The sequence below is a fragment of the Tauraco erythrolophus genome, chromosome 14 (genome assembly GCF_009769465.1).
Source record: "Tauraco erythrolophus isolate bTauEry1 chromosome 14, bTauEry1.pri, whole genome shotgun sequence".
In the NCBI taxonomy this organism is placed as follows: Eukaryota; Metazoa; Chordata; class Aves; order Musophagiformes; family Musophagidae; genus Tauraco; species Tauraco erythrolophus.
In genome coordinates this window covers 22,769,691-22,792,897 of record NC_141478.1, presented here as the reverse complement: position 1 = coordinate 22,792,897, position 23,207 = coordinate 22,769,691, and the positions used below count along the sequence as shown (strand labels likewise).

The 23,207-nt window shown below is 57.7% G+C and overlaps 4 protein-coding genes across 5 annotated transcripts; all 4 read right to left on the bottom strand.

Annotated features, from left to right (window-relative positions):
* Positions 1-1,572: 1,572 nt before the first annotated feature.
* Positions 1,573-7,343, bottom strand: LOC147527867 (uncharacterized). Its single transcript, XM_086620589.1, has 10 exons — positions 7,335-7,343; positions 7,060-7,291; positions 6,755-6,987; positions 6,494-6,564; positions 5,445-5,493; positions 3,565-3,798; positions 2,958-3,156; positions 2,620-2,852; positions 2,388-2,429; positions 1,573-2,001 (listed from the first exon to the last, which is right to left on the bottom strand). Exons 1-10 carry the CDS (start codon positions 7,341-7,343, stop codon positions 1,969-1,971), a joined length of 1,335 nt encoding a protein of 444 aa, XP_086476715.1. The 3' UTR covers positions 1,573-1,968.
* A 3,543-nt stretch (positions 7,344-10,886) lies between these two features.
* Positions 10,887-12,966, bottom strand: LOC147527866 (uncharacterized). The gene is made up of 5 exons (XM_086620647.1): positions 12,585-12,966; positions 12,292-12,306; positions 11,981-12,176; positions 11,643-11,875; positions 10,887-11,453 (listed from the first exon to the last, which is right to left on the bottom strand). The coding sequence occupies exons 1-5, from the start codon at positions 12,609-12,611 to the stop codon at positions 11,325-11,327; spliced, it is 600 nt and encodes a 199-aa protein (XP_086476773.1). The 5' UTR covers positions 12,612-12,966; the 3' UTR covers positions 10,887-11,324.
* Positions 12,967-14,270: 1,304 nt separating this feature from the next.
* LOC147527865 (uncharacterized) lies at positions 14,271-17,010 on the bottom strand. Its single transcript, XM_086620646.1, has 6 exons — positions 16,287-17,010; positions 15,995-16,009; positions 15,657-15,879; positions 15,343-15,575; positions 15,116-15,157; positions 14,271-14,523 (listed from the first exon to the last, which is right to left on the bottom strand). Exons 1-6 carry the CDS (start codon positions 16,539-16,541, stop codon positions 14,491-14,493), a joined length of 801 nt encoding a protein of 266 aa, XP_086476772.1. The 5' UTR covers positions 16,542-17,010; the 3' UTR covers positions 14,271-14,490.
* Positions 17,011-17,731: 721 nt separating this feature from the next.
* Positions 17,732-20,439, bottom strand: LOC147527864 (uncharacterized). Of its 2 annotated transcripts, none has more exons than XM_086620650.1 (6): positions 19,802-20,439; positions 19,509-19,523; positions 19,191-19,395; positions 18,853-19,112; positions 18,649-18,690; positions 17,732-17,984 (listed from the first exon to the last, which is right to left on the bottom strand). In XM_086620650.1, exons 2-6 carry the CDS (start codon positions 19,521-19,523, stop codon positions 17,931-17,933), a joined length of 576 nt encoding a protein of 191 aa, XP_086476776.1. In that variant the 5' UTR covers positions 19,802-20,439; the 3' UTR covers positions 17,732-17,930. The 2 variants fall into 2 exon arrangements, with proteins under 2 accessions (XP_086476776.1, XP_086476777.1); XM_086620651.1 differs by having other exon boundaries at positions 18,853-19,085; positions 19,802-20,437.
* Between the last annotated feature and the right edge of the window lie 2,768 nt (positions 20,440-23,207).

The window sequence follows — 23,207 nt, the reverse complement described above, 5'->3', positions numbered from 1 at the left end:
GCAGGTGTGTGGGTCTGCCGGGGTGCAGGTGCCCTCCCTGACGGCTTCCTCATTACCTGGGCAAGGAGGTTCATCTGCAAGGAGAAAATGTGATGTCCAGAGAGCTGGGGACATGGGGCTGTGCCCAGCCCAAACCTGGGGACCTCTCTGATCCCAGACAGTTGTGGTGCCACGTCACCCTGCTGAAACCCAAACGGCAGCCTTGGGCTCCGTGCCAGCCCCAGTGCTCTTGGTGTGTGCCCCATCCCTGCCCTCTGGCAGTGTCCCCGCAGTCTGGCAGTGTCCCCCATCCCTGCTCCACTACAGTGAGCTGCCCTTCCCTGAAACCCTGTCCCCCTGTTGCCACAGCAGATCGGTCAGTGCCCTCGTGAGCCGTGCATGGTGCACGGGGCAAGAGAAATGCCCCCCAGTTGCCACCCCGCCACCTAAGTGGGACACTCACAGACTTCCCATTTTGCCACCTCACCACCCAGGTGGGTGTCCCATCATGATGAAGAGTCCCTGGCCAAGACTGAGCCACTCGAAGTACCTGGGGAAGGAGCTCCCTGCAATGTCCCCAGGCCCCAGCTGCAGGATGGGTGTCACTTGGGATGCGACACCGTGAGGTGGCCTTGTCCACCAGGAAGGGAATTCAGGCTGCAACTCAACATCAACTCCGATGTCAGGTGTCAGCTGGTGGTGCAGGGAAGAGGAGTGGGGTCACAACCCTGCCACCATTCCCAGGGCCACCACCTCTGGATCAAGCCGTGTTTTCCGTGCTGCCGGTGTAGAAGCTTCTGCAGCAGCTCCCAGCGGAGCCAGCTGGGCTGTCAAAACCATCGATGGGCAGTGGAACGGCCAACGAGGTGACAAGCCCGGTGCTGGCCACTGAGGCCGAAAACCCGCCTGCTACAGCATCCTTTGATCTGATGAGCTGCGCCCACTCGCCAGCTCTGACCTGTGCCGTGGTGGACGCCAGCACTGGGCCACTGCCACAGTAAGACCCGCCCAAGGAGCCCTCCAGGACTGTCTGGTGACAGTGGCTCTGGTTGAGCATCGTGTCACAGGAGCCACTCTCAGCTGCTGTTGGTGGACGCTGCTTTGCAAGTCTTCCAGGTTCAGTGGTGATGAATGTTCCTTAGCAAAGAGCTTGGTGGTGGCATTTTCCCAGCCCAGGGAGGGGACCAGGGAAGGGCTCTGTGTCTTGTCCCCACTGATATGGCATCCTCGCGGTGTTGCAGCCATCCCTTGGCAGGCTGGCATCCTCATGGGGATGCCACCATACCACTGATCCAACTTCCACGCAGGGATGCAGCCATCCCCAGAGGCAGCGTCATCATGGGAATGTCTCTGTTCCCACCAAGCCAGTGTTCTCATGGGTATGCCACCATCCCCACAGATCCAGCATCCTCACAGGGATGCAGGTGACCTCACGAATTCACATTTTCTGGGGGATGCAGCCGTCCCTGCAGAGCTGACATCCTTGTGGAGATGCTGCTGTACCCAATGAGCCAAAATTCTTATGGGTTCCTACAACTTCCATTTGTTATCGTTTTAGAGGAACACCTGAAACGCAGACAAAGACACCACGTGTAGGAAAGAGACACTGCTTTATTGACAGAGCCCAGATTTGCTACTTGGGGCAGTTCCTACACGGAGCGCAAAGTCGAAATGAAAACTTAACCCTGAGATTTGCCTGTCTTGCTGGCGGGGTGCATACGTCACACCAAATCACACCAATCTGCTGCATCTGCATAACGCTGGCGATGAAAGCCTGTGCTGAGCACGCGCAGAGGTCTTGGGTGGTCGTCGGTGGTCTTTTGCGTGAGCACCTGCTACTCGTCCTGAGGCAAAGTTCACGTCAGGACGCAGCTGCGTTGGAGTGTTGGGGTGCGCGGGTGATGCTGAGACTCTTCTATGTGTTGGAGGGGTGTTTCATCCTCAGGGAGACGTGGCGGTCACCACCGCTCACACTGTGGAGCTGCTGCTCTACGATGCAGGGGTATATGGGCTGCTGGTGACCTGGAAAGGAAGAGATGGTCCACCAACCCCTTGCCTGGCCCTTTCCTCTCTGTGTGGATGAGTCCCCCAGCAGCGCCAGCAGCTGGAGCACAGCCTTCCCGGAGACCTCATGGGCCTCTCAGGACTCCTGCCCTTTCTGGGGACTTCAGCACTCTGGGAAACCCCAGCCCTCTTGGGGACCCCAGCCCCCTTTCAGGAACTCAGCCTCCTGGGGACCCACAGCTACATTCAGAGACGCGATCCCTGAAGATCCCAGGCACTTTTGGACACCCCAACCCTCCTGTGGACCCCATAGTCTTTATGGGACCCAGTCCTCCTTGGGACCCCACAGTCCTCCCAGGGAACCCACAGCCCTGCCAGGGAGGGCTGACACTGGGGATACTCACGGCCCTGCTGCCACAGTTGCCATCTTCGTTTTCCATTTCCACCTGCAAGAGAAAGCTTCCCATGTGCAGGGGGTTTGGTTGTCCCCAACACTCTCCCCCACGCTGTCCCCAACCCTGTCCCCACTGCCCACGGGCCAACCTCACGGGGGATCGGGTCAGGACGCAAACACAGGGCTGGCTGTGGGTGCAGGAACCGTCCCACTGCAGCCGTGATGCCCAGCTCCGTACTCACCAGGTTCTTGTAGAAGTTTGCCAAGCCCAGCAGGGAGAGGGCAAAGTGGATGCAGTTGTTTTTGCGCCAGTGATATTTGGCTTCGCTCTTCATTGCCTCCCTGACTTTCTTAAGGAAGTCACTGAGGTCAATCCCACCCTTTTTGCGGTAAATCCGGAATTTCCCCTTCTCACTTATCATGGTTCTGAAGCTTTCCTTCGTGATCTGACCCATGTCCTTCCGAAACCTTCTGCCTGGAAAACCGAGAGCCATCCATTGCCCTGACTGAGTCACCATGCCACTGGCCACCTTTCAGCCACTGCCACGTCCCAAACAGGAGCAGGGGGTCAGGCCCTTACTCTGGAAGTGAATGACCTCTCCGTCTCCACAGCAGACAGCTGCGTGCTTGAAGCTTCTGCTCTTGCGGAGAGACTTGATGTCTAAGGGGAAGAGCACAATGTCTCCGGGCTGCAAATTCTTCCCAAACACCTCCTCGAATACTGCCCCATGCTTGGAGATCTTCTTGCGCAGCAGAAACTTGACCGCCTCAAACTCCCTCTGCCAACCGCACCAGGGAGGGAAGGTGAGGAGGTGGCAGAACCAGCCCCATCCCCCCCCCCCCACCCCGAGTCCTCCACAGAGCTGACGGAGGTCTCACCAAGCTCCTACTTACATAGCTGTTCACAATCTGCAAGGAGAGGGGAACAGAAACGGGGTGCCAGCACTGTGCTCATGCCATCCTGCCCATGGGCAGAGGGCAGGGTCCCACCCTGCCATCACACCCTGCCCGTGATGCCCTGCCAGGCGCAGGGGCTTGGCTTGGGCAAACGTCACCCGTCCTTCCCATCTTCCTGGTGCTGGCTATGTCCCGGGAGAAGCCCTGCTCACCAACCCCCTCCCTGTCCCGGTGCAATGGCAGCGCGGGCAGCTGCCTGCAATGGGGTGTGCAGATGGCAGCATCCTTACCAGGGCGCTGGTGCTACTTCCCATTGTTTTCTGTGGGACGGAGCTGGTGGCAGAGCCGGGCTGCTGGTACCTCCAGCAAGGGCTGTGGGAAATGCCATGGGGGTGGGTGGGTCGACAGGTGCCGGGGCCAAATCTGATATCACGTCCTTCCTGATGCACATGAGAGACTGAGATAGGCTGGAAGCAAAACCCAAAAGCCAAACAAAGTCCAGGAAATCCCCAGATATGTTTTTTCTACTCTTTAAAGCTGTCGTGAGTTTGCTAATTCCACATTAATGGCAAACTTTGGGAACAGACAGAGTCGATGTGGGAGATCCTGTAAATGCTTTTCTATTTAAACGCAACGCAATCAACCCTGTTCGATTTGTGTTGGTTTCACTTTTGGTTTCCTTTTCCTAGAAGTCTCTTTCACTGAAGCCACTGGTGAGCGATGTCCCACCCCTGCTGCAGCCACCTCCTCCTGCCTCCCTCAAAGGGGGCGGCCCCTCTTTGCTCCCTGTGGCCTCCTGGGACAAACCTCCTGGTGACTCTTTCGTTGCCGGTGTTTGATTTTGAGCGTCAAAATAAACATTCCCTGGGCTCCTGGGTTGGAAAGTGGCCAAACAGCTGGACCAGGTCTGGTGGCACTGGGGACACGGGACCCAGGGCACCAATGTCATGGCTCAGTCCCTGCTGGGGCTGCTGCCCTCTCTGTGCCCAAGACCTTGACTGGGTTCCCTGTGCCAGCACACCAAACCTGTTGCACCCAAGAGCACAGTCAGCACCGAGGCTGCTGGCATCCATCATTGCTGGGACCCACCCATGCTAGCACTGGTGACAGTCATCAGCACTGGGCCACTGCCGCAGTAAGACCCCCCACAAAGAGCCCTCTGGGACCCTCTTACGGTGTCTCTGCCCAAGCATCATCCCATGGGTGCCACCTCCAGTTGCTGCGGGTGGATACAGCCTTGAAAGTCCTCCTTGTGCAGCGGTGATGGATGTCCCTTAGAAAAGAGGTGGGTGGTGGCATTTTCCCAGCCCAGGGAGCGGACCAGGGAAGGGCTCTGTGTCTTGTCCCCACTGATATGGCATCCTCGTGGTGTTGCAGCCATCCCTTGGCAGGCTGGCATCCTCATGGGGATACCACTGTACCACTGATCCAGCATCCACGCAGGGATGCGGCCATCCCCAGAGGCAGCGTCATCATGGGAATGTCACTGTCCCCACCAAGCCAGTGTCCTCATGGGTACGCCGCCATCCCCACTTATCCAGCATCCTCACAGGGATGCAGGTGACCTCACCAAATTCACATTTTCTGGGGGATGCAGCCATCCCTGCAGAGCTGACATCCTTGTGGAGATGCTGCTGTACCCAATGAGCCAAAATTCTTATGGGGATTCCACAATTTCCACTGAGTTGTCCTGGGGAGGATGCCACCATCCCCTCCAAGTCAGCATCCTCACTGGGAGGCCAGTGTGCCCCCTGATTCAGGAAGGATGCAGCTGTCCCTCTGAGCCGGCATCCTCATGGAGATGCCACCATCCCCACCAAAGCAACATCTTCAAGAAGATGGCCCCATGCCGGAGGTGACATCAATTTTTGGCGTCTTTTTTTGTTTGCAGCTCAGGAGCCCTGGGCCAGCCGAGCAGCTCTGTCAGCTGATCAGGCAGGAGTGAGGCAGAAGAGAAAAGGGGCACATCTCAGGAAGCAGAATTTAATAGAGCATCTAATTAATGGACATCAACTAAGTTGTGGTAAGCAGAATGCAACCCCCACCCATCCCCAATAAAAATCCTTCCCTGCGACGAGGCGTTGGGGTACCCGGGCGATGCTGAGACTCTTCTGCATGTTGGAGGGGGGGGTCTCATCCTCAGGGAGACGCGGCTGTCACCACCCCTCACACTATTGAGCTCCTGCTCTACGCTGCTGGATGGATTGTCTGCAGGCGACCTGGAAAGCAGGAGATGGTCCACCAACCCCCTGCCCCGCCCTTCCCACCCTGTGTGGATAAGTCCTCCGCAAGCGCCGGCAGCTGGAGCCCAGCCTTCCTGGGGACCTCATGGGCCTCCCTGGGACCACGGCCGTGTTTGGGGATTCCAGCCCTCCCAGAGACCCCAGCCCTCTTGGGGACCCCACAAGACTCTTGGGGACCCTGCAGGGCTCCCAGAGACCCCAGCCCTGAGGACAACAACCCCTTTTGGGGACCTCAGTCCTCTTGGGGATCTCAATCCTCCCAGACTCCACAGCACTCAGATGGATCTCAGCTCCCTTTCAGGAACCCAGCCCTCCCGGGGACCTCACAACCTTTCTGAGAATCCAGTCACAGAATCATAGAATCGTCTGGTTGGAAGAGACTTTCAAGATCATTGAGTCCAACCATTCTCCCTGCACTGTCAGGGTCCCTAAACCATGTTGCTCAACACCAAATCCACACGATTTTTAAACACCTCTAGGGATGGGGACTCCACCACCTCCCTGGGCAGCCCGTTCCAACACCTCACAACTCTCTCTGTAAAGAAATTTTTCCTGATATCCAACCTAAATTTCCCCTGGCATAACTTAAGGCCATTCCCTCTCGTCTTGTCCTTCATAACGTGGGAGAAGAGACCGACCCCCATCTCCCTACAACTTCCTTTCAGGTAATTGTAGAGAGCGATAAGGTCCCCCCTGAGCCTCCTCTTCTCCAGACTAAACAGTCCCAGCTCCCTCAGCTGCTCCTCGTAGGACAAGTTCTCTAAAACCTTCACTATTTTTGTTGTTCTCAGTCCTTCCGGGACCTCCCAGGACCCCACAGTCCTTCCAGGGGAACCAATCCCTCTTTGAGGACCCCAGCCCTATGAGCAACTCAGTCCTCCCTTGGACTCCAGAGCACTAATGTGGACCGAGCCATCCTGGGGATACCCATCCTCCTGCGGACCCCACAGTCCTCCTGGGGAGTCAACAACCCTGCCAGGGAGGGCTGACGCTGGGGATACTCACGGTCCCACTGCTGCAGCTGACAACTTTGTTTTTCATTTCCACCTACAAGAGAAAGCATGTCCATGTACAGGAGTTTTGGTTGTCCCCAACACTCTCCCCAGCACTGTCCCCAACACTGTCCCCACTGCCCACGGGGCAGGCCCACAGGGGATCAGGTCAGGATGCAAACACAGGGCTGGCTGTGGGTGCAGGAACCATCCCACCGTGGCCATGGTGCCAGCTCCGTGCTCACCAGGTCCTTGTAGAAGTCCGCCAAGCCCAGGAGGTAGAGGGCAAAGTGGATGCAGTTGTTTTTGCCGACGTGATATTTGGCTTCGCAGTTCATCGCCTCCTTGACTTTCTTACGAAAGTCACTGAGGTCGATCTCACCCTTTTTGCGGTAAATCCGGCATTTCCCCCTCTCCCTTTTCATGGCTCTGAAGCCTTCCTTGCTGATCTGACCAGTGTTCTTCTGACCGCGTATGCCTGGAAAAATGAGAGCCACTCATTGCCCTGGCTCAGCCACTGTGCCACTGGCCACCTTTCAGCCACTGCCACGTCCCAAACAGGAGCAGGGGGTCAGGCCCTTACCCTGGAAGTGAATGACCTCTCCATCTCCACAGTAGACAGCTGCGTGCTTGAAGCTGCTGCTTTTGTGGCCAGATTTTCTATCTAAGGGGAAGAGCAAGATGTCCCCGGGCTGCAAATCATTTTCTGACACTTCCTCAAAGATGACCCCGTGCTTGGAGGTCTCCTTGCACAGCAGAAACTTGACCGTCTCATACTCCCTCTGCCAATTACACCAGGGAGGGAAGGTGAGGAGGTGGCCGAACCAGCCCCATCACCCCCCACGCCACTCCGAGTCCTCCACAGAGCTGACGGAGGTCTCACCAAGCTCCTACGTACTTTACTGCTCGAACTCTGCAAGGAGAGAGGAACAGAAACGGGGTGTCAGCGCCGTGCTCATGCCATCCTGCCCATGGGCAGAAGGCAGGGTCCCACCCTGCCATCACACCCTGCCCGTGATGCCCTGCCAGGCGTTCTTGGCCATGATCCCTGGTGAGAACATCCCGGAGCTGCCTGCAGAGCGGAGGGGATGCTGCACCATGTGTCCTTTCCATGGGGACATCCCCAAGCGCCGACCACCTCCTGGGGCTCACCTTCCTGGTGGATGATCTCCCTATCACCACAGCAGATGCCAGTGTGGGCGCCCCACCAGACGGGGCCACCTGAGGCCAGAGGGAAGACGAACAGATCCTGTTGGGGCTCATCATGTTGGGATGGCATCGAAGTGCTGGCCCAGCAGCCCTCACAGAAGGACAACACCACCGTGCTCGTGGCACCGCTACTGCCTGTGGACCCGTCTGTGTTTCAGGGCCACCAGTGCTCTGGGGACAGCGGCAGCATCACTGACCCACTGGCTCATCCCCTTTGTGTGGTGGCTTGGGCACAGCTTGGGTCTCCCTGGATGGGGAAACCCTGGGAGAAGGGGCCATTTCCTCTGAGTCCCAAGCAGCAATGGGTGCTGAGGAAACGTCAGGGCGTGCAGGATTTGGGTCTGTTGTGTTGCAGGGTGCAGAGGGGACAGCAGCATGTCCTTGCCTGGAGCTGCTCACCTGGAGGGAGAAAGACCTGGAATCATCCCCGGTGACAATGGGGAGACGAGACCCAGGGCACAAGTGTCATGGCTCAACCCATGCCTGGACTGATTCCCTCTCCGTGCCTGAGACCCTGACTGGGGTCCCCATGCCAGCACCCCAAACACGTCACACCCAAGAGCCCAGCCAGTGTCAGGGCTGTAGGAACGGCCCATCCGGGGCTCGCAGGGTCTGCACCAGGGTGCTCACCTGTGGGGAGAGGGGACAGAACGAGCCTGGGACCCATGTCCTTCTGACCTCCATCCCTGCTGGCACCCGTTGTTGCTAGGACCCACCCATGCTAGCACCCATCCTCAGCACACAGCAGCCTCCCAGGTTTCTCTGTGTCCCCTGCACCCCTAGGCTCATCACCGGGCAGATCCCAGCCATGGAGTCTGTGGGCACTGGGAGCCACAGCAGATGGATGAGACTGCCTGGGTGCAGGTGCTTTCCCCGCTGGCCTCCATATCGGCTTCCCCATTCGATGGGCAAGGAGGTTCATCTGCAAGGAGAAACCATGATGTCCAGAGAGCTGGCGACATGAGGTCATGCCCAGCCCCACCTTGGGGACCTCTCGGACATCGGGCAGTTGTGGTGCCACGATGCCCTGTTGAAACCCAAACTGCTGATGTGGGCACTGTGCCAGCCTCGGTTTTTGCGCAGTGCAGTGTGCCCCATCCCTACCCTCTGGCAGTGTCCCCGCAGTCTGGCAATGTCCCCCATCCCTGCTCCCCTACAGTGTCCCCATCACCTGTGAGCTGCTCTTCCCTGGAACCTGTCCCCTTGTGGCCACAGATCTGTCAGTGTCCTCATGAACTGTACTTCTTCCAGTACCTCAAGGGGGCCTACAGGAAAGATGGGGAGAGGCTGTTCAGGAGGGCCAGTTATGATAGGACAAGGGGTAATGGTTTTAAAATAGAGGGAGGTAGGTTCAGGTTGGATATTAGGAAAAAATTTTTTACTATGAGAGTGGTAGAACACTGGAACATGTTGCCCAGAGAGGTGGTGGATGCTCCATCCCTGGAGACGTTCAAGGCCAGGTTGGACAAGGCCCTGAGCAACCTGATCTAGTTGGAGATATCCCTGTTCCTTGCAGGGGGGTTGGACTAGATGACCTTTGAAGGTCCCTTCCAGCCCTAACCATTCTATGATTCTATGATTCTATGAGCCGTGCATGGTGCATGGGGCAAGAGAAATGTCCCCCAGTTGCCACCGCGTCACCTAAGTGGGACACTCACAGGTGACCCATCATACCATCCCACCACCCAGGTGGGTGTCCCATCATGATGAAGAGTCCCTGGCCGAGACTGAGCCACTCGAAGTACCTGGGGAAGGAGCTCCCTGCTGTGTCCCCAAGCCCCAGCTGCAGGATGGGTGTCACTTGGGACGTGACACTGCAGAGTGGCCTTGTCCACCAGGAAGGGCATCAGGCTGCAACTCAACGTCAACCCCAGTGTCAGATGTCAGCTGGTGGTGCCAGGAGGAGGTGTAGGGCCACAGCCTCACCTCTATGCCCAGTGCCACCACCCCCGACTGAAGTCATGCTTTCCATGCCACCAGTGTAGAATTTTCTGCAGCAGCTATTGGCAGAGCCAGCTGGGCTGTCAACTACAGTTGGGCGGTGGCACGGCCGAGGAGGTGACGAGTACGGCACTGGGCACTGAGGCCAAACACCCACCTGCTACAACGTCCTTCGAGCCAACAAGTTGTGGCCACTCGCCAGCTTGAGCGACACTGGTCCACTGCTGCAGTAAGACCCTCCGCAAGGAATTCCCCAGACCCTCTGGTGATGGTAGCTCTGACTGAGCATTGTCCCTTGGGTGTCACCCTCAACTGCTATTGGTGGACGCTGCTTTGCAAGTCCTCCTGGTTCAGTGGTGATGGATTTCCCTTACAAAAGAAGTTGTTGGTGGCATTTTCCCTGCACAGGGAGGGCACCAGAGGAGGGATCTGTGTCGTGTCCCCTCTGATATGGCATCCACGTGCTGTTGTATCCCCATTGACCCAGCATCCTCACAGGGATGCAGGTCACCTCATCAATTTCATATTTTCTGGGATATGTAGGTGTCCCTGCAGAGCTGGCATCCTTGTGGAGATGTTGCTGTACCCAATGAGCCAAAATCCTTATGGGAATTCCACCATTTTGATTGAGTTGTCATCCTGGTGAGGGTGCCGCTGTCCCCTCCAAGTCAACATCCTCACATAGATGTCAATGTGCCCCCTGATCCAGTATCCTCACAAGGACACAGCCTTCCTGCTGGCATTCTCGTGGAGATGCCGCCATCTCCACCAAACCAGCACCTTCATTTTTGTTGTTAGCTTGGAAACTCCCGAGCCCTGGGCCAGCTGAGCAGCTTTGTCAGCTCCTCAGGCAGGAGTGAGGCAGCAGGGAAAAGGAACACAACTCAGAGAGCAAGATTTAATAAAGTATGTAATTAATGCACAGCAATTAAGTTCAGGCAATCAGGAAGGAACCCCCACCCATCCCCCCAAAAAACATCCTTCCCTGTGATGAGTCGTTGGGGTGATGCTGAGACTCTGCTGTGGGTCGGAGCGGGGGTCTCATCCTCAGGGATTCACGACGGTCACCACCTCTCCATCCACATTGATGGTCTGCAATGCCAGGGTGAGTGCCCTGCAGGTTGCCTGGAAAGTGGCAGTAGGTCCCCCAACACCCTCCCCTGCCCTTCCCACCCTGTGCGGACGTGTCCCCTACCTGCACTGGCAGCAGGAGCTCAGCCTTTCTGGGGATCCTTCAGGCCTCCGTGGGACCCCAGCCCTTTCTGGGGACTCCAGCCCTCCCAGAGACCCAGTACTCTTGGGGACCCTGGAGGACCCCTGGGGATCCCACAGTACTCCAAAGAAACCACGCCTGAGAATCCCACAGTTTCTTTTGGGCACCCCAGACCTCTTGGAGATACCAGCTCGCTTTGGGGACCTGAACCCTCCCAGACCCCGCAGCCATCGGAGGGAACCCAGCCCCGTTTCAGGAACTTAGGCCTCCCAAGCACCCCAGAGCCCTCCTGGGGACCCTGAACTTCCAGGATCCCACAGCCCTCCCAGGGGAACCCAGCCCTCTATGAGGACCCCAGACCTACGAGTGACTCTGCTCACTCTTACACCCCAGAGTCGTCCTGGAGTTCCAGCATGTGGGGGATCCCAGTCCTCATGGGCACCCCACCGTCCTCATGGGACCCAGCCCTCCTTGGGACCCACAGTCCTCCTGGGGAACCCACAGCCCTGCCAGGGAGGGCTGACCCTGGGGATACTCACGGCCCCACTGCTGCGGCTGCCAACTTCGTTTGGGATTTCCACCTGCAAGAGAAAGCTGTCCATGTGCAGAGGGTTTGGCTGTCCCCAACACTCCCCCCAGCGCTGTCCCCAACACTGTCCCCACAGCACATGGGCCAGCCCCACAGGGGATCAGGTCAGGATGAAAGCACAGGGCTGGCTGTGGGTGCAGGAACTGTCCCACTGCAGCCGTGGTGCCAGCTCTGTGCTCACCAGGTCCTTGTAGAAGTCCACCAAGCCCAGGAGATAGAGGGCAAAGTGGATGCAGTTGTTTTTGCCCACGTGATATTTGGCTTCGCTCTTCAGCACTTCCTCGACTTTCTTACGAAAGTCTCTGGGGTCAATCCCACCCTTTTTACGGTAAATCCAGCATTTCCCCCACTCCTTTTTAATGGCTCTGAAGCCTTGCTTGGTGATCAGACCAGCATTCTTCGGAGTGTTTATGCCTGGAAAACCAAGAGCTACTCATCTCCCTGGCTCAGCCTCCGTGCCACTGGCCACCTTTCAGCCACCGCCACGTCCCAAATGGGAGCAGGAGGTTAGACCCTTACTCCGGAACTGTATGACCCCTTCGTCCCCGAGGTAGACAGCTGCGTGCTTGAAGTCGCTTGTGCGGAAGAAGCTGATGTCCAAGGGGAAGAGCACGATGTCCCCGGGCTGCAAATCGCTTTCTGACACCTCCTCGAAGATGACCCCGTGCTTGGGGATCTCCTTGCGCAGCACAAACTCAACCGCCTGAAACTCCCTCTGCCAATTACACCAGGGAGGGAAGGTGAGGAGGTGGCAGAACCAGCCCCTTCACCTCCAAACGCCCCCAAGTTCTCCACGGAGTTGATGGATGTCTCACCAAGCTCCTACTTACATAGCTGTTCACAATCTGCAAGGAGAGAGGAACAGAAACGGGGTGTCAGTGCCATGCTCATGCCATCCTGCCCGTGGGCAGAGGGCAGGGTCCCACCCTGCCATCACACCCTGCCCATGATGCCCTGCCAGGCACAGGGGCTTGACTTGGGCAAACATGACCCGTCCTTCCCAACTTCCTGGAGCTGGCTATGTCCCGGGAGAAGACCTGCTCACCAACCCCCTCCCTGTCCCGGTGCAATGGTGGCGCGGGCAGCTGCCTGCAATGGGGTGTGCAGATGGGACCATCCTTACCGGGCTGCTGCTGCTGGCACTTCCCATCGTTTTCCGTGGGACGGAGCTGGTGGCAGAGCCGGGCTGCTGGTACCTCCAGCAAGGGCTGTGGGAAATGCCGTGGGAGTGGGTGGGTCAACACGTACCAGGGCCAAATCTGACCTCACGTCCTTCCTGATGCGCACAAGAGACTGAGATAGGCTGGAAGCAAAACCAAAAAGCCATAGAAAGTCCAGGAAATCCCCAGATATGTTTTTTCTACTTTTTAAAGCTGTCGTTAGTTTGCTAATTCCACATTAAAGGCAAACTTTGGGAATGGACAGAGTCGATGAGGGAGATCCTGTAAATGCTTTTGCATTTCAACACAATGCAATCAACCCTGTTCGACTTGTATTGGTTTCACTTTTGGTTTCCTTTTCCTAGAAGTCTCTTTCCCTGAAGCCACTGGTGAGCGATGTCCCACCCCTGCTGCAGTCACCTCCTCCTGCCTCCCTCAAAGGGGGCGGCCCCTCTTTGCTCCCTGTGGCCTCCTGGGACAAACAGATGACTCTTTTGTTGCCGGTGTTTGATTTTGAGCGTCAAAATAAACATTCCCTGGGCTCCTGGGTTGGAAAGTGGCCAAACAGCTGGACCAGGTCTGGTGGCACTGGGGACACGGAACCCAGGGCACCAATGTCATGGCTCAGTCCCTGCTGGGGCTGCTGCCATCTCTGTGCCCAAGACCCTGACTGGGTTCCCTGTGCCAGCACACCAAACCTGTTGCACCCAAGAGCACAGTCAGCACCGGTGCTGCTGGCATCCATCATTGCTGGGACCCACCCATGCTAGCACAGGTGACAGTCATCGGCACTGGGCCACTGCCGCAGTAAGACTCACCACAAGGAGCCCCCTGGGACCCTCTGGTGATGGTGTCTCTGGCCAAGCATCATCCCATGGGTGCCACCTCCAGTTGCTGCGGGTGGATACAGCCTTGAAAGTCCTCCTTGTGCAGCGGTGATGGATGTCCCTTAGAGGTGGGTGGTGGTGGGTGGTGGCATTTTCCCTGCCCAGGGAGGGAACCAGGGAAGGGCTCTGTGTCTTGTCCCCATTGATATGACATCCTCGTGGTGTTGCAGCCATCCCTTGGCAGGCTGGCATCCTCATGGGGATGCCACCGTACCACTGATCCAACATCCACGCAGGGATGCGGCCATCCCCAGAGGCAGCGTCATCATGGGAATGTCACTGTCCCCACCAAGCCAGTGCCCTCATGGGTATGCCGCCATCCCCACTGATCCAGCATCCTCACAGGGATGCAGGTGACCTCACCAAATTCACATTTTCTGGGGGATGCATCTCTCCCTGAAGAGCTGACATCGTTGTGGAGATGCTGCTGTACCCAATGAGCCAAAATTCTTATGGGAATTCCACAATTTCCACTGAGTTGTCCTGGGGAGGATGCCACCATCCCCTCCAAGTCAGCATCCTCACTGGGAGGCCAATGTGCCCCCTGATCCAGCAAGGATGCAGCTGTCCCTCTGAGCTGGCATCCTCGTGGAGATGCCACCATCCCCACCAAAGCAACATCTTCAAGAAGATGGCCCCATGCCGGAGGTGACATTTATTTTTGGTGTCTTTTTTTGTTTGCAGCTCAGGAGCCCTGGGCCAGCCGAGCAGCTCTGTCACCTCCTCAGGCAGGAGTGAGGCAGAAGAGAAAAGGGGCACATCTCAGGAAGCAAAATTTAATAGAGCATCTTAATTAACAGACATCAATTAAGTTGTGGTAAGCAGAATGCAACCCCCACCCACCCCCCAATAAAAGACCCTTCCCAGCAGCAAGGCGTTGGGGTGCCCGGGCGATGCTGAGACTCTTCTGTGTGTCGGAGGAGGGGTCTCATCCTCAGGGAGACGCAGCAGTCGCCACCCCTCACATGATGTAGCTGCTGCTCTACGCTGCTGGGATGGATTGTCTGCAGGTGACCTGGAAAGCAGGAGATGGTCCAACAACCCCCTGCCCTGCCCTTCCCGCCCTGTGTGGATGAGTCCCCCGCAAGCGCCGGCAGCTGGACCCCAGCCTTCCTGGGGACCTCATGGGCCTCCCTGGGACCACAGCCATGTTTGGGGATTCCAGCCCTCCCAGAGACTCCACCCCTCCCAGAGACCCCAGCCATCTGGGGGACCCCACAAGACTCTTGGGGACCCTGCGGGGCTCCCAGAGACCCCAGCCCTGAGGAAAACAACCCCTTTTGGGGATCTCAGTCCTCTTGGAGATCTCAATCCTCCCAGACTCCACAGCACTCAGATGGATCTCAGCTCCCTTTCAGGAACCCAGCCCTCCTGGGGACCTCACAACCTTTCTGGGAATCCAGTCCTCCCAGGACCCCACAGTCCTTCCAGGGGAACCCATCCCTCTTTGAGGACCCCTGCCCTTTGCGCAACTCAGTCCCCCCTTGGACTCCAGAGCACTAGTGTGGACCGAGCCATCCCGGGGATACCCATCATCCTGTGGACCTCACAGTCCTCCTGGGGAGTCAACAGCCCTGCCAGGGAGGGCTGACACTGGGGATACTCACGGCCCCACTGCCGCAGCTGACAACTTCATTGGGGATTTCCACCTGCAAGAGAAACCTGTCCACGTGCAGGAAGTTTGGTTCTCCCCAACACTCTCCCCAAAGCTGTCCCCAGTGCTGTCCCCACTGCCCATAGTCCAGCCCCATGGGGGATCAGGTCAGGATGCAAACACAGGGCTGTGGGTGCAGGAGCCATCCCACCGTGGCCATGGTGCCAGCTCCGTGCTCACCAGTTCCTTGTAGAAGTCCGCCAAGCCCAGGAGGTAGAGGGCAAAGTGGATGCAGTTGTTTTTGCCCCAGTGATAGTTGGCTTCGCTCTTCATCGCCTCCTTGACTTTCTTGCGAAAATCACTGAGGTCGATCCCACCCTTTTTCCGGTAAATCCGGCATTTCCCCCTCTCCCTTTTCATGGCTCTGAAGCCTTCCTTGCTGATCCGACCAGTGTTCTTCTGACCACGTATGCCTGGAAAACCGAGAGGCACTCATTGCCCTGGCTCAGCCAACGTGCCGCTGGCCACCTTTCAGCCACCGCCATGTCCCAAACAGGAGCAGGGGGTCAGGCCCTTACCCTGGAAGTGAATGACTTCTCCATCCCCGAGGTAGACAGCCGCATGCTTGAAGATGCTCCTTTTGTAGCCAAATCCACTGTCTAAGGGGAAGAGCATGATGTCTCCGGGCTGCAAATCGCTTTCTGACACCTCCTCAAAGATGACCTTGTGCTTGGAGATCTTCTTGTGCAGCAGAAACTCAATCGCCTCATGCTCCCTCTGCCAACCGCACCAGGGAGGGAAGGTGAGGAGGTGGCAGAATCAGCCCCATCAACCCGACGCCACTCCGAGTCCTCCACAGGGTTGACAAAGGTCTCACCAAGCTCCTACTTACTTCACTGCTCGAACTCTGCAAGGAGAGAGGAACAGAAACGGGGTGTCAGCGCTGTGCTCATGCCATCCTGCCTGTGGGCAGAGGGCAGGGTCCCACCCTGCCATCACACCCTGCCCGTGATGCCCTGCCAGGCGCAGGGCTTGGCTTGGGCAAACGTCACCCGTCCTTCCCAACTTCCTGGAGCTGGCTGTGTCCCGGGAGAAGCCCTGCTCACCAACCCCCTCCCTGTCCCGGTGCAATGGCGGCGCGGGCAGCTGCCTGCAATGGGGTGTGCAGATGGCAGCATCCTTACCAGGGCACTGGTGCTACTTCCCATTGTTTTCCGTGGGATGGAGCCGGTCACAGAGCCGGGCTGCTGGTACCTCCAGCAAGGGCTGTGGGAAACGCCTTGGGGGTGGGTGGGTCGACACATATCGGGGCCAAACCTGACATCACATCCTTCCTGATGCACATGAGAGGCGGAGAAAGGCTGGAAGCAAAACCCAAAAGCAGTACAGAGTCCAGTAAAAGCCAGAGTGTGTTGTATTCTACTTTTTAAAGCTGCCATTAATTCGCTAATTCCACGTTAAAAGCTAACTTTGGGAACAGCTGCAGGCCACGTGGGAGTTCCTGGAAATGCTCTTGAGTCCGAGTATCTGAAGGACATCAATGAAAGTGTGTGTCGTGCAGCAACCTCCTACCCACCACCAAGAGACCCTTGTCCATGCCCAGCCTGAAGCCGGTATTGAGCCCTGGGGCACACCAGCTGTGACGGGCCTCTGACCAGACCTGGTCCAGCTGTTTGGCTGCTGGGACCCACCCTTGGGACCCTCCCATCCTAGCACTGGTGACAGTCATCAGCACTGGGCCACTGCCGCAGTAAGACCCGCCACAAGGAGCCCCCCCGGACCCTCTGGTGATGGTGTCTCTGGCCAAGCATCATCCCATGGGTGCCACCTCCAGTTGCTGCGGGTGGATGTAGCCTTGAAAGTCCTCCTTGTGCAGCGGTGATGGATGTCCCTTAGAAAAGAGGTGGGTGGTGGTGGTGGGTGGTAGCATTTTCCCAGCCCAGAGGGGGACCAGGGAAGGGCTCTGTGTCTTGTCCCCACTGATAGGGCATCCTTGTGGTGCTAAAGCCATCCCTTGGCAGGCTGGCATCATAGAATCATCCTCATGGGGATGCCACCGTACCACTGATCCAACATCCACGCAGGGATGCGGCCATCCCCAGAGGCAACGTCATCATGGGAACATCACTGTCCCCGCGAAGCCAGTGTCCTCATGGGTATGCCACCATCCCCACAGATACAGCATCCTCACAGGGATGCAGGTGACCTCACCAAATTCACATTTTCTGGGAGGTGCAGCTGTCTCTGCAGAGCTGGCGTCCTTCTGGAGATGCTGCTGTACCCAAAGAGCCAAAATTCTTATGGGGATTCCACAATTTCCACTGAGTTGTCCTGGGGAGGATGCCACCATCCCCTCCAAGTCAGCATCCTCACTGGGAGGCCAATGTGCCCCCTGATCCAGCATCCTCACAAGATGCAGCCGTCTCCCTGAGCCGGCATCCTCATGGAGATGCCACCATCCCACCAAAGCAAAATCTTCAAGGAGATGCCCCCATCTCCCCCAGAGATGCTGGAGGTGGCATCTATTGTTGGCATCTTTTTTTCTTTGCAGCTCACAAGCCCTGGGCCAACCGAGCAGCTCTGGCACCTCCTCAGGCAGGAGTGAGGCAGAAGAGAAAAGGGGCACATCTCAGGAAGCAGAATTTAATAGAGCATCTTAATTAACAGACATCAATTAAGTTGTGGTAAGCAGAATGCAACCCCCACCCACTCCCCAATAAAAGACCCTTCCCTGCAGCGAGGCGTTGGGGTGCCCGGGTGATGCTGAGACTCTTCTGCGTGTCGGAGGGGGGATCTCATCCTCAGGGAGACGCGGCAGTCACCACCCCTCACACGATGTAGCTTTTGCTCTGCAGTGCTGGATTAGGTGATCTGCAGGTGACCTGAAAAGTAGGAGATGGTCCAACAATCTCCTGCCCTGCCCTTTTCATTCTGTTTGGATGAATCCCCCAACAACGCTGGCAGCTGGAGCCCAGCCTTCCCGGGGACCCCACGGAACTCCCTGGAACTCCAACCCTTTTGAGGACTCCAGCCCTCCCAGAGACTCCAGCTGCCTTTCAGAACCCCAGCCCCCTGGGGACCCCACAGCTGCTTTCACAGACCCCATCCCTGAAGACTCCAGAAACTTTTGGGGACCCCAACGCTCCTGGGGACCCCAGCCCTCGTGGGGACCAAAGCCCTCCCAGACACCACTGCACTCTGAGGGACCCCAGCCCCCTTTCAGGAATTCAGCCCCGTCGAAGATCCCACAGCCCTCCTGGGGAACCCATTATACCCAGGAACCCTGAAGCCCTCCTGAAGACCCCACAGTCCTTCCGGGTCCCGAGCCTCCTGAGAACCCCATTCCCTCTGGGAACCCCTCTCTTCTGAGGATCCCACAGCCCTCTGAGGGAACCTGCCCTCCCAGGACTCCATAGTCCTCTCAGGGGAACCCTTCTCTCTTTGAGGACCCCAGCCCTACGAGTGACTCAGCTGTCCCTTGGACCCCAGAGCCCTCCTGGGGACCGCGCAGCCCTGCCAGGGATGGCTGACACTGGGGATACTTACGGCACCACGACAGCATCTGCCATTTTCCTTTTGGATTTCCACCTGGAAGAGAAAGCTGTCCATGCACAGGGGGTTTGGCTGTCCCCAGTGCTGTCCCCACTGCCCACAGTCCAGACCCATGGTGGATTGGATCAGGATGCACCCACAGGGCTGTGGGTGCAGGAGTCATCCCACCGTGGCTGTGGTGCCCAGCTCCATGCTCACCAGGTACTTGTAGTCGTCTGCCAAGCCCAGGAGGTAGAGGGCAAAGTGGATGCAGTTGTTTTTGCCCACGTGATAGCCGGCTTCACTCTCCATCGCCTCCTTGACTTTCTTACGAAAGTCACTGAGGTCGATCCCTCCCTTTTTGCGGTAAATCTGGCATTTCCCCCTCTCCTTTTTCATGACTCTGAAGCCTTCCTTGCTGATCTGACCAGTGTTCTTCCGAACGCTTGTGCCTGGAAAAACAAGAGCCACCCATCGCCCTGGCTCAGCCACTGTGCCACTGGCCACCTTTCAGCCACCACCAAGTCCCAAACAGGAGCAGGGGGTCAGGCCCTTACTCTGGAAGTGAATGACCTCTTCGTCCCCGAGGTAGACAGCCGCGTGCTTAAAGATGATCCCTCGGAGGAGGCCAGAGCTGGTGTCTAATGGGAAGAGCACGATGTCCCCAGGCTGCAAATTGTTTTCTGACACCTTCTCAAGGATATCACCGCGCCTGGGGTTGGTCTTGTCCAGCAGAAACTCGAGTGTCTCATATTCGCTCTGCTGACCGCACCAGAGAGGGAAGATGAGGAGGCGGCAGAACCAGCCCCATCACCCCCAAATGCCCCCAGAATCCGCCATGCTTCTGGTGGAGGTCACACCAAGCTCATACTTACACAGCTGCTCAACATCTGCAAGGAGAGAGGAACAGAAACGGGGTGTCAGCGCCGTGCTCATGCCATCCTGCCCGTGGGCAGAGGGTAGGGTCCCACCCTGCCATCACGCCCTGCCCGTGATGCCCTGCCAGGCACATGGGCTTGGCTTGGGCAAATGTCACCCGTCCTTCTCAACGTCCTGGGACTGACTATGTCCCAGGAGAAGCCCTGCTCACCAACCCCCTCCCTGTCCCGGTGCAATGGTGGCGCGGGCAGCTGCCTGCAATGGGGTGTGCAGATGGGACCATCCTTACCAGGGCGCTGCTGCTCCTTCAGATTGTTTCCCGTGGGACGGAGCCGGTGGCAGAGCCGGGCTGCTGGTACCTCCAGCAAGGGCTGTGGGGAATGCAGTGGGGGTGGGTGGGTCGACAGGCGCCGGGGCCAAACCTGACGTCACATCCTTCCTGATGCACATGAGAGGCGGAGAAAGGCTGGAAGCAAAACCCAAAAGCGGTACGGAGTCCAGGAAAACCTCGGATGGGCTTTCTCTGCTTCTTAAAGCTGTCATTAATTTGCTAATTCCACATTAAAAGTTAACTTTGGGAACGGCTGGAGGCCACGTGGGAGTTCCTGGAAATGCTGTTGAGTCAGAGGATCTGAAGGATATAAATAAAAGTGTGAGTCACGCAGCAACCTCCCACCTGCCTGTGAGAGACCCTCATCCAAGCCCAGCCTACAGCCAGTCTTGAGCCCTGGGGCACACCAGCTGTGACGGGCCTCTGACCAGACCTGGTCCAGCTGTTTGGCCACTTTCCAACCCAGGAGCCCAGAGGATGTTTGTTTTGATGGTCAAAATCAAACACTGGCAACGGAAGAGTCATCTGCTTGTCCCAGGAGGCCACGGGGAGCGAAGAGGGGCCGCCCCTTTCGAGGGAGGCAGGAGGAGGTGGCTGCAGCAGGGGTGGGACATCACTCACCAGTGACTTCGGGGAAAGGAGCTTCTGAGAAAAGGAGAGCGAAAATGGAAACAACACAAATGAAACAGGGTTGGCACAGGCTCTCTGTGCTACTGTTTATTGCCACGGAAGAGGGAGGCCAATGCTGGGGGGGCCACCTGGGAGAGATGGGCTGTGGTGGCGCTCAACTGAGCAGACCTTGGGGTCTCCTGGGGAGTTGGCACTCAGTGTGGCAGTGGCACCTACCATGGAAATGCTGAGCTGGCCCAGCCCCAGCAGAGTGAGGAAGTGGATGCAGTTGCAGTTGATGATGTTGTACTTCACTGCCTGGTCCATGATCACCTGGATCCTCTGCTGCAGGGCTGCTACATCCAGCTCTCCTGTCCTCTGTAGCACCTTGACTGGACCCTGTGTCCACAGGAGGTGGCTCTTGCCATGCTTGGCCATGATCCCTGATGGGGATGTCCCTGATCTGTCTGCAGAGCAGAATGGACACTGCACCATGTGTCCTTTCCATGGGGACATCCCCAAGCCTTGACCACCTCCTGGGACTCACCTTCCTGGTGGATGATCTCCCTATCACCACAGCAGATGCCAGTGTGGGCGCCCCACGAGCCGGGGTCCCCTGAGGCCAGAGGGAAGAGGCAGAGATCCCTGGGTTGGGGCTCAGCCACCCCATCAGTGATGTCATGGAAGTGCTGGCCCAGCAGCCCTCACAGAAGGAGAACACCACTGTGCTCGCGGCACCGCTACTGCCTGTGGACCCGTCCATGTTTCAGGGCCACCAGTGCTCTGGGGACAGCGGCAGCATCACTGACCCACTGGCTCATCCCCTTTGTGTGGTGACTTGAGCACAGCTTGGGTCTCCCTGGATGGAGAAACCCTGGGAGAAGGGGCCATTTCCTCTGAGTCCAAAACAGCAATGGGTGCTGAGGAAATGTCAGGGCGTGCAGGATTTGGCCCTATTGTGTTGCAGGGTGCAGAGGAGACACCAGCACTTCCCTGCCTAGAGTTACTCACCTGGAAGGAGAAAGACCTGGAATCAGCCCCGGTGCCACTGGGGAGACGAGACCCAGGGCACAAGTGTCATGGCTCAACCCATGCCTGGACTGATTCCCTCTCCGTGCCTGAGACCCTGACTGGGGTCCCCGTGCCAGCATCCCAAACACGTCGCACCCAAGTTCCCAGCCAGTGTCGGGGCTGTAGGAACGGCCCATCCGGGGCTCGCAGGGTCTGCACCAGGGTGCTCACCTGTGGGGAGAGGGGGCAGAACGAGCCTGGGACCCATGTCCTTCGGACACCCATCCCTGCTGGCACCCATTGTTGCTAGGACCCACCCATGCTAGCACCCATCCTCAGCACACAGCAGCCTCCCAGGTTTCTCTGTGTCCCCGGCACCCCAAGACTCATCACCAGGCAGGTCCCAGCCATGGAGTCTGTGGGCACTGGGTGTCACAGCAGATGGATGGGACTGCCTGGGTGCAGGTGCTCTCCCCACTGGCCTCCATATCGGCTTCCCCATTCCATGGGCAAGGAGGTTCATCTGCAAGGAGAAACCATGATGTCCAGAGAGCTGGGGACATGAGGCCATGCCCAGCCCCACCCTGGAGACATCTCAGACATCGGGCAGATGTGGTGCCACAATGCCCTGTTGAAACCCAAACTGCAGATGTGGGCACTGTGCCAGCCTCGGTTTTGTGCAGTGCAGTGTGCCCCATCCCTACCCTCTGGCAGTGTCCCCGCAGTCTGGCAGTGTCCCCAGTTCCTGCTCCCCTACAGTGTCCCCATCACCTGTGAGCTGCTCTTCCCTGGAACCTGTCCCCTTGTGGCCACAGATCTGTCATTGTCCTCATGAGCCGTGCATGGTGCACGGGGCAAGAGAAATGTCCCCCAATTGCCACCCCCTCACCTAAGTGGGACACTCACAGGTGTCCCATCATACCATCCCACCACCCAGGTGGGTGTCCCCTCACAATGAAGAGTCCCTGGCCGAGACTGAGCCACTCGAAGTACCTGGGGAAGGAGCTCCCTGCAATGTCCCCAAGCCCCAGCTGCAGGATGGGTGTCACTTGGGACGTGACACTGCAGGGTGGCCTTGTCCACCAGGAAGGGCATCAGGCTGCAACTCAACGTCAACCCCAGCATCAGATGTCAACCGGTGGTGCCAGGAGGAGGTGTAGGGCCACAACCCCCCCTCTATCCCCAGTGCCACCACCCCCGACTGAAGTCATGCTTTCCATGCCGCCGGTGTAGAAGCTTCTGCAGCAGCTATTGGCAGAGCCAGCCGGGCTGTCAACTACAGTTGGGTGTTGGCACGGCTGAGGAGGTGACGAGTACGGCACTGGGTACTGAGGCCGAACATCCCACCTGCTACAACGTCCTTTGAGCCAACAAGTTGTGGCCACTCGCCAGCTCCAAGCCCATGGTGGACACCGGCACTGGGACACTGCCACAGTAAGACCCTCCACAAGGAGTTTCCTCTGCCCTCTGGTGATGGTGGCTCTGACTGAGCATTGTCCCTTGGGTGTCGACCTCAGCTGCTTGCAAGTCCTCCTGGTTCGGTGGTGATGGATTTCCCTTACAAAAGAGGTTGGTGGTGGCATTTTCCCAGACCAGGGAGGGCACCAGAGGAGGGTTCTGTGTCTTGTCCTCACTGATATGGCATCCTCGTGCTGTTGTATTCCCATTGACCCAGCATCCTCACAGGCATGCAGGTCACCTCATCAAATTCACATTTCCTGGGATGTGCAGCTGTCCCTGCGGA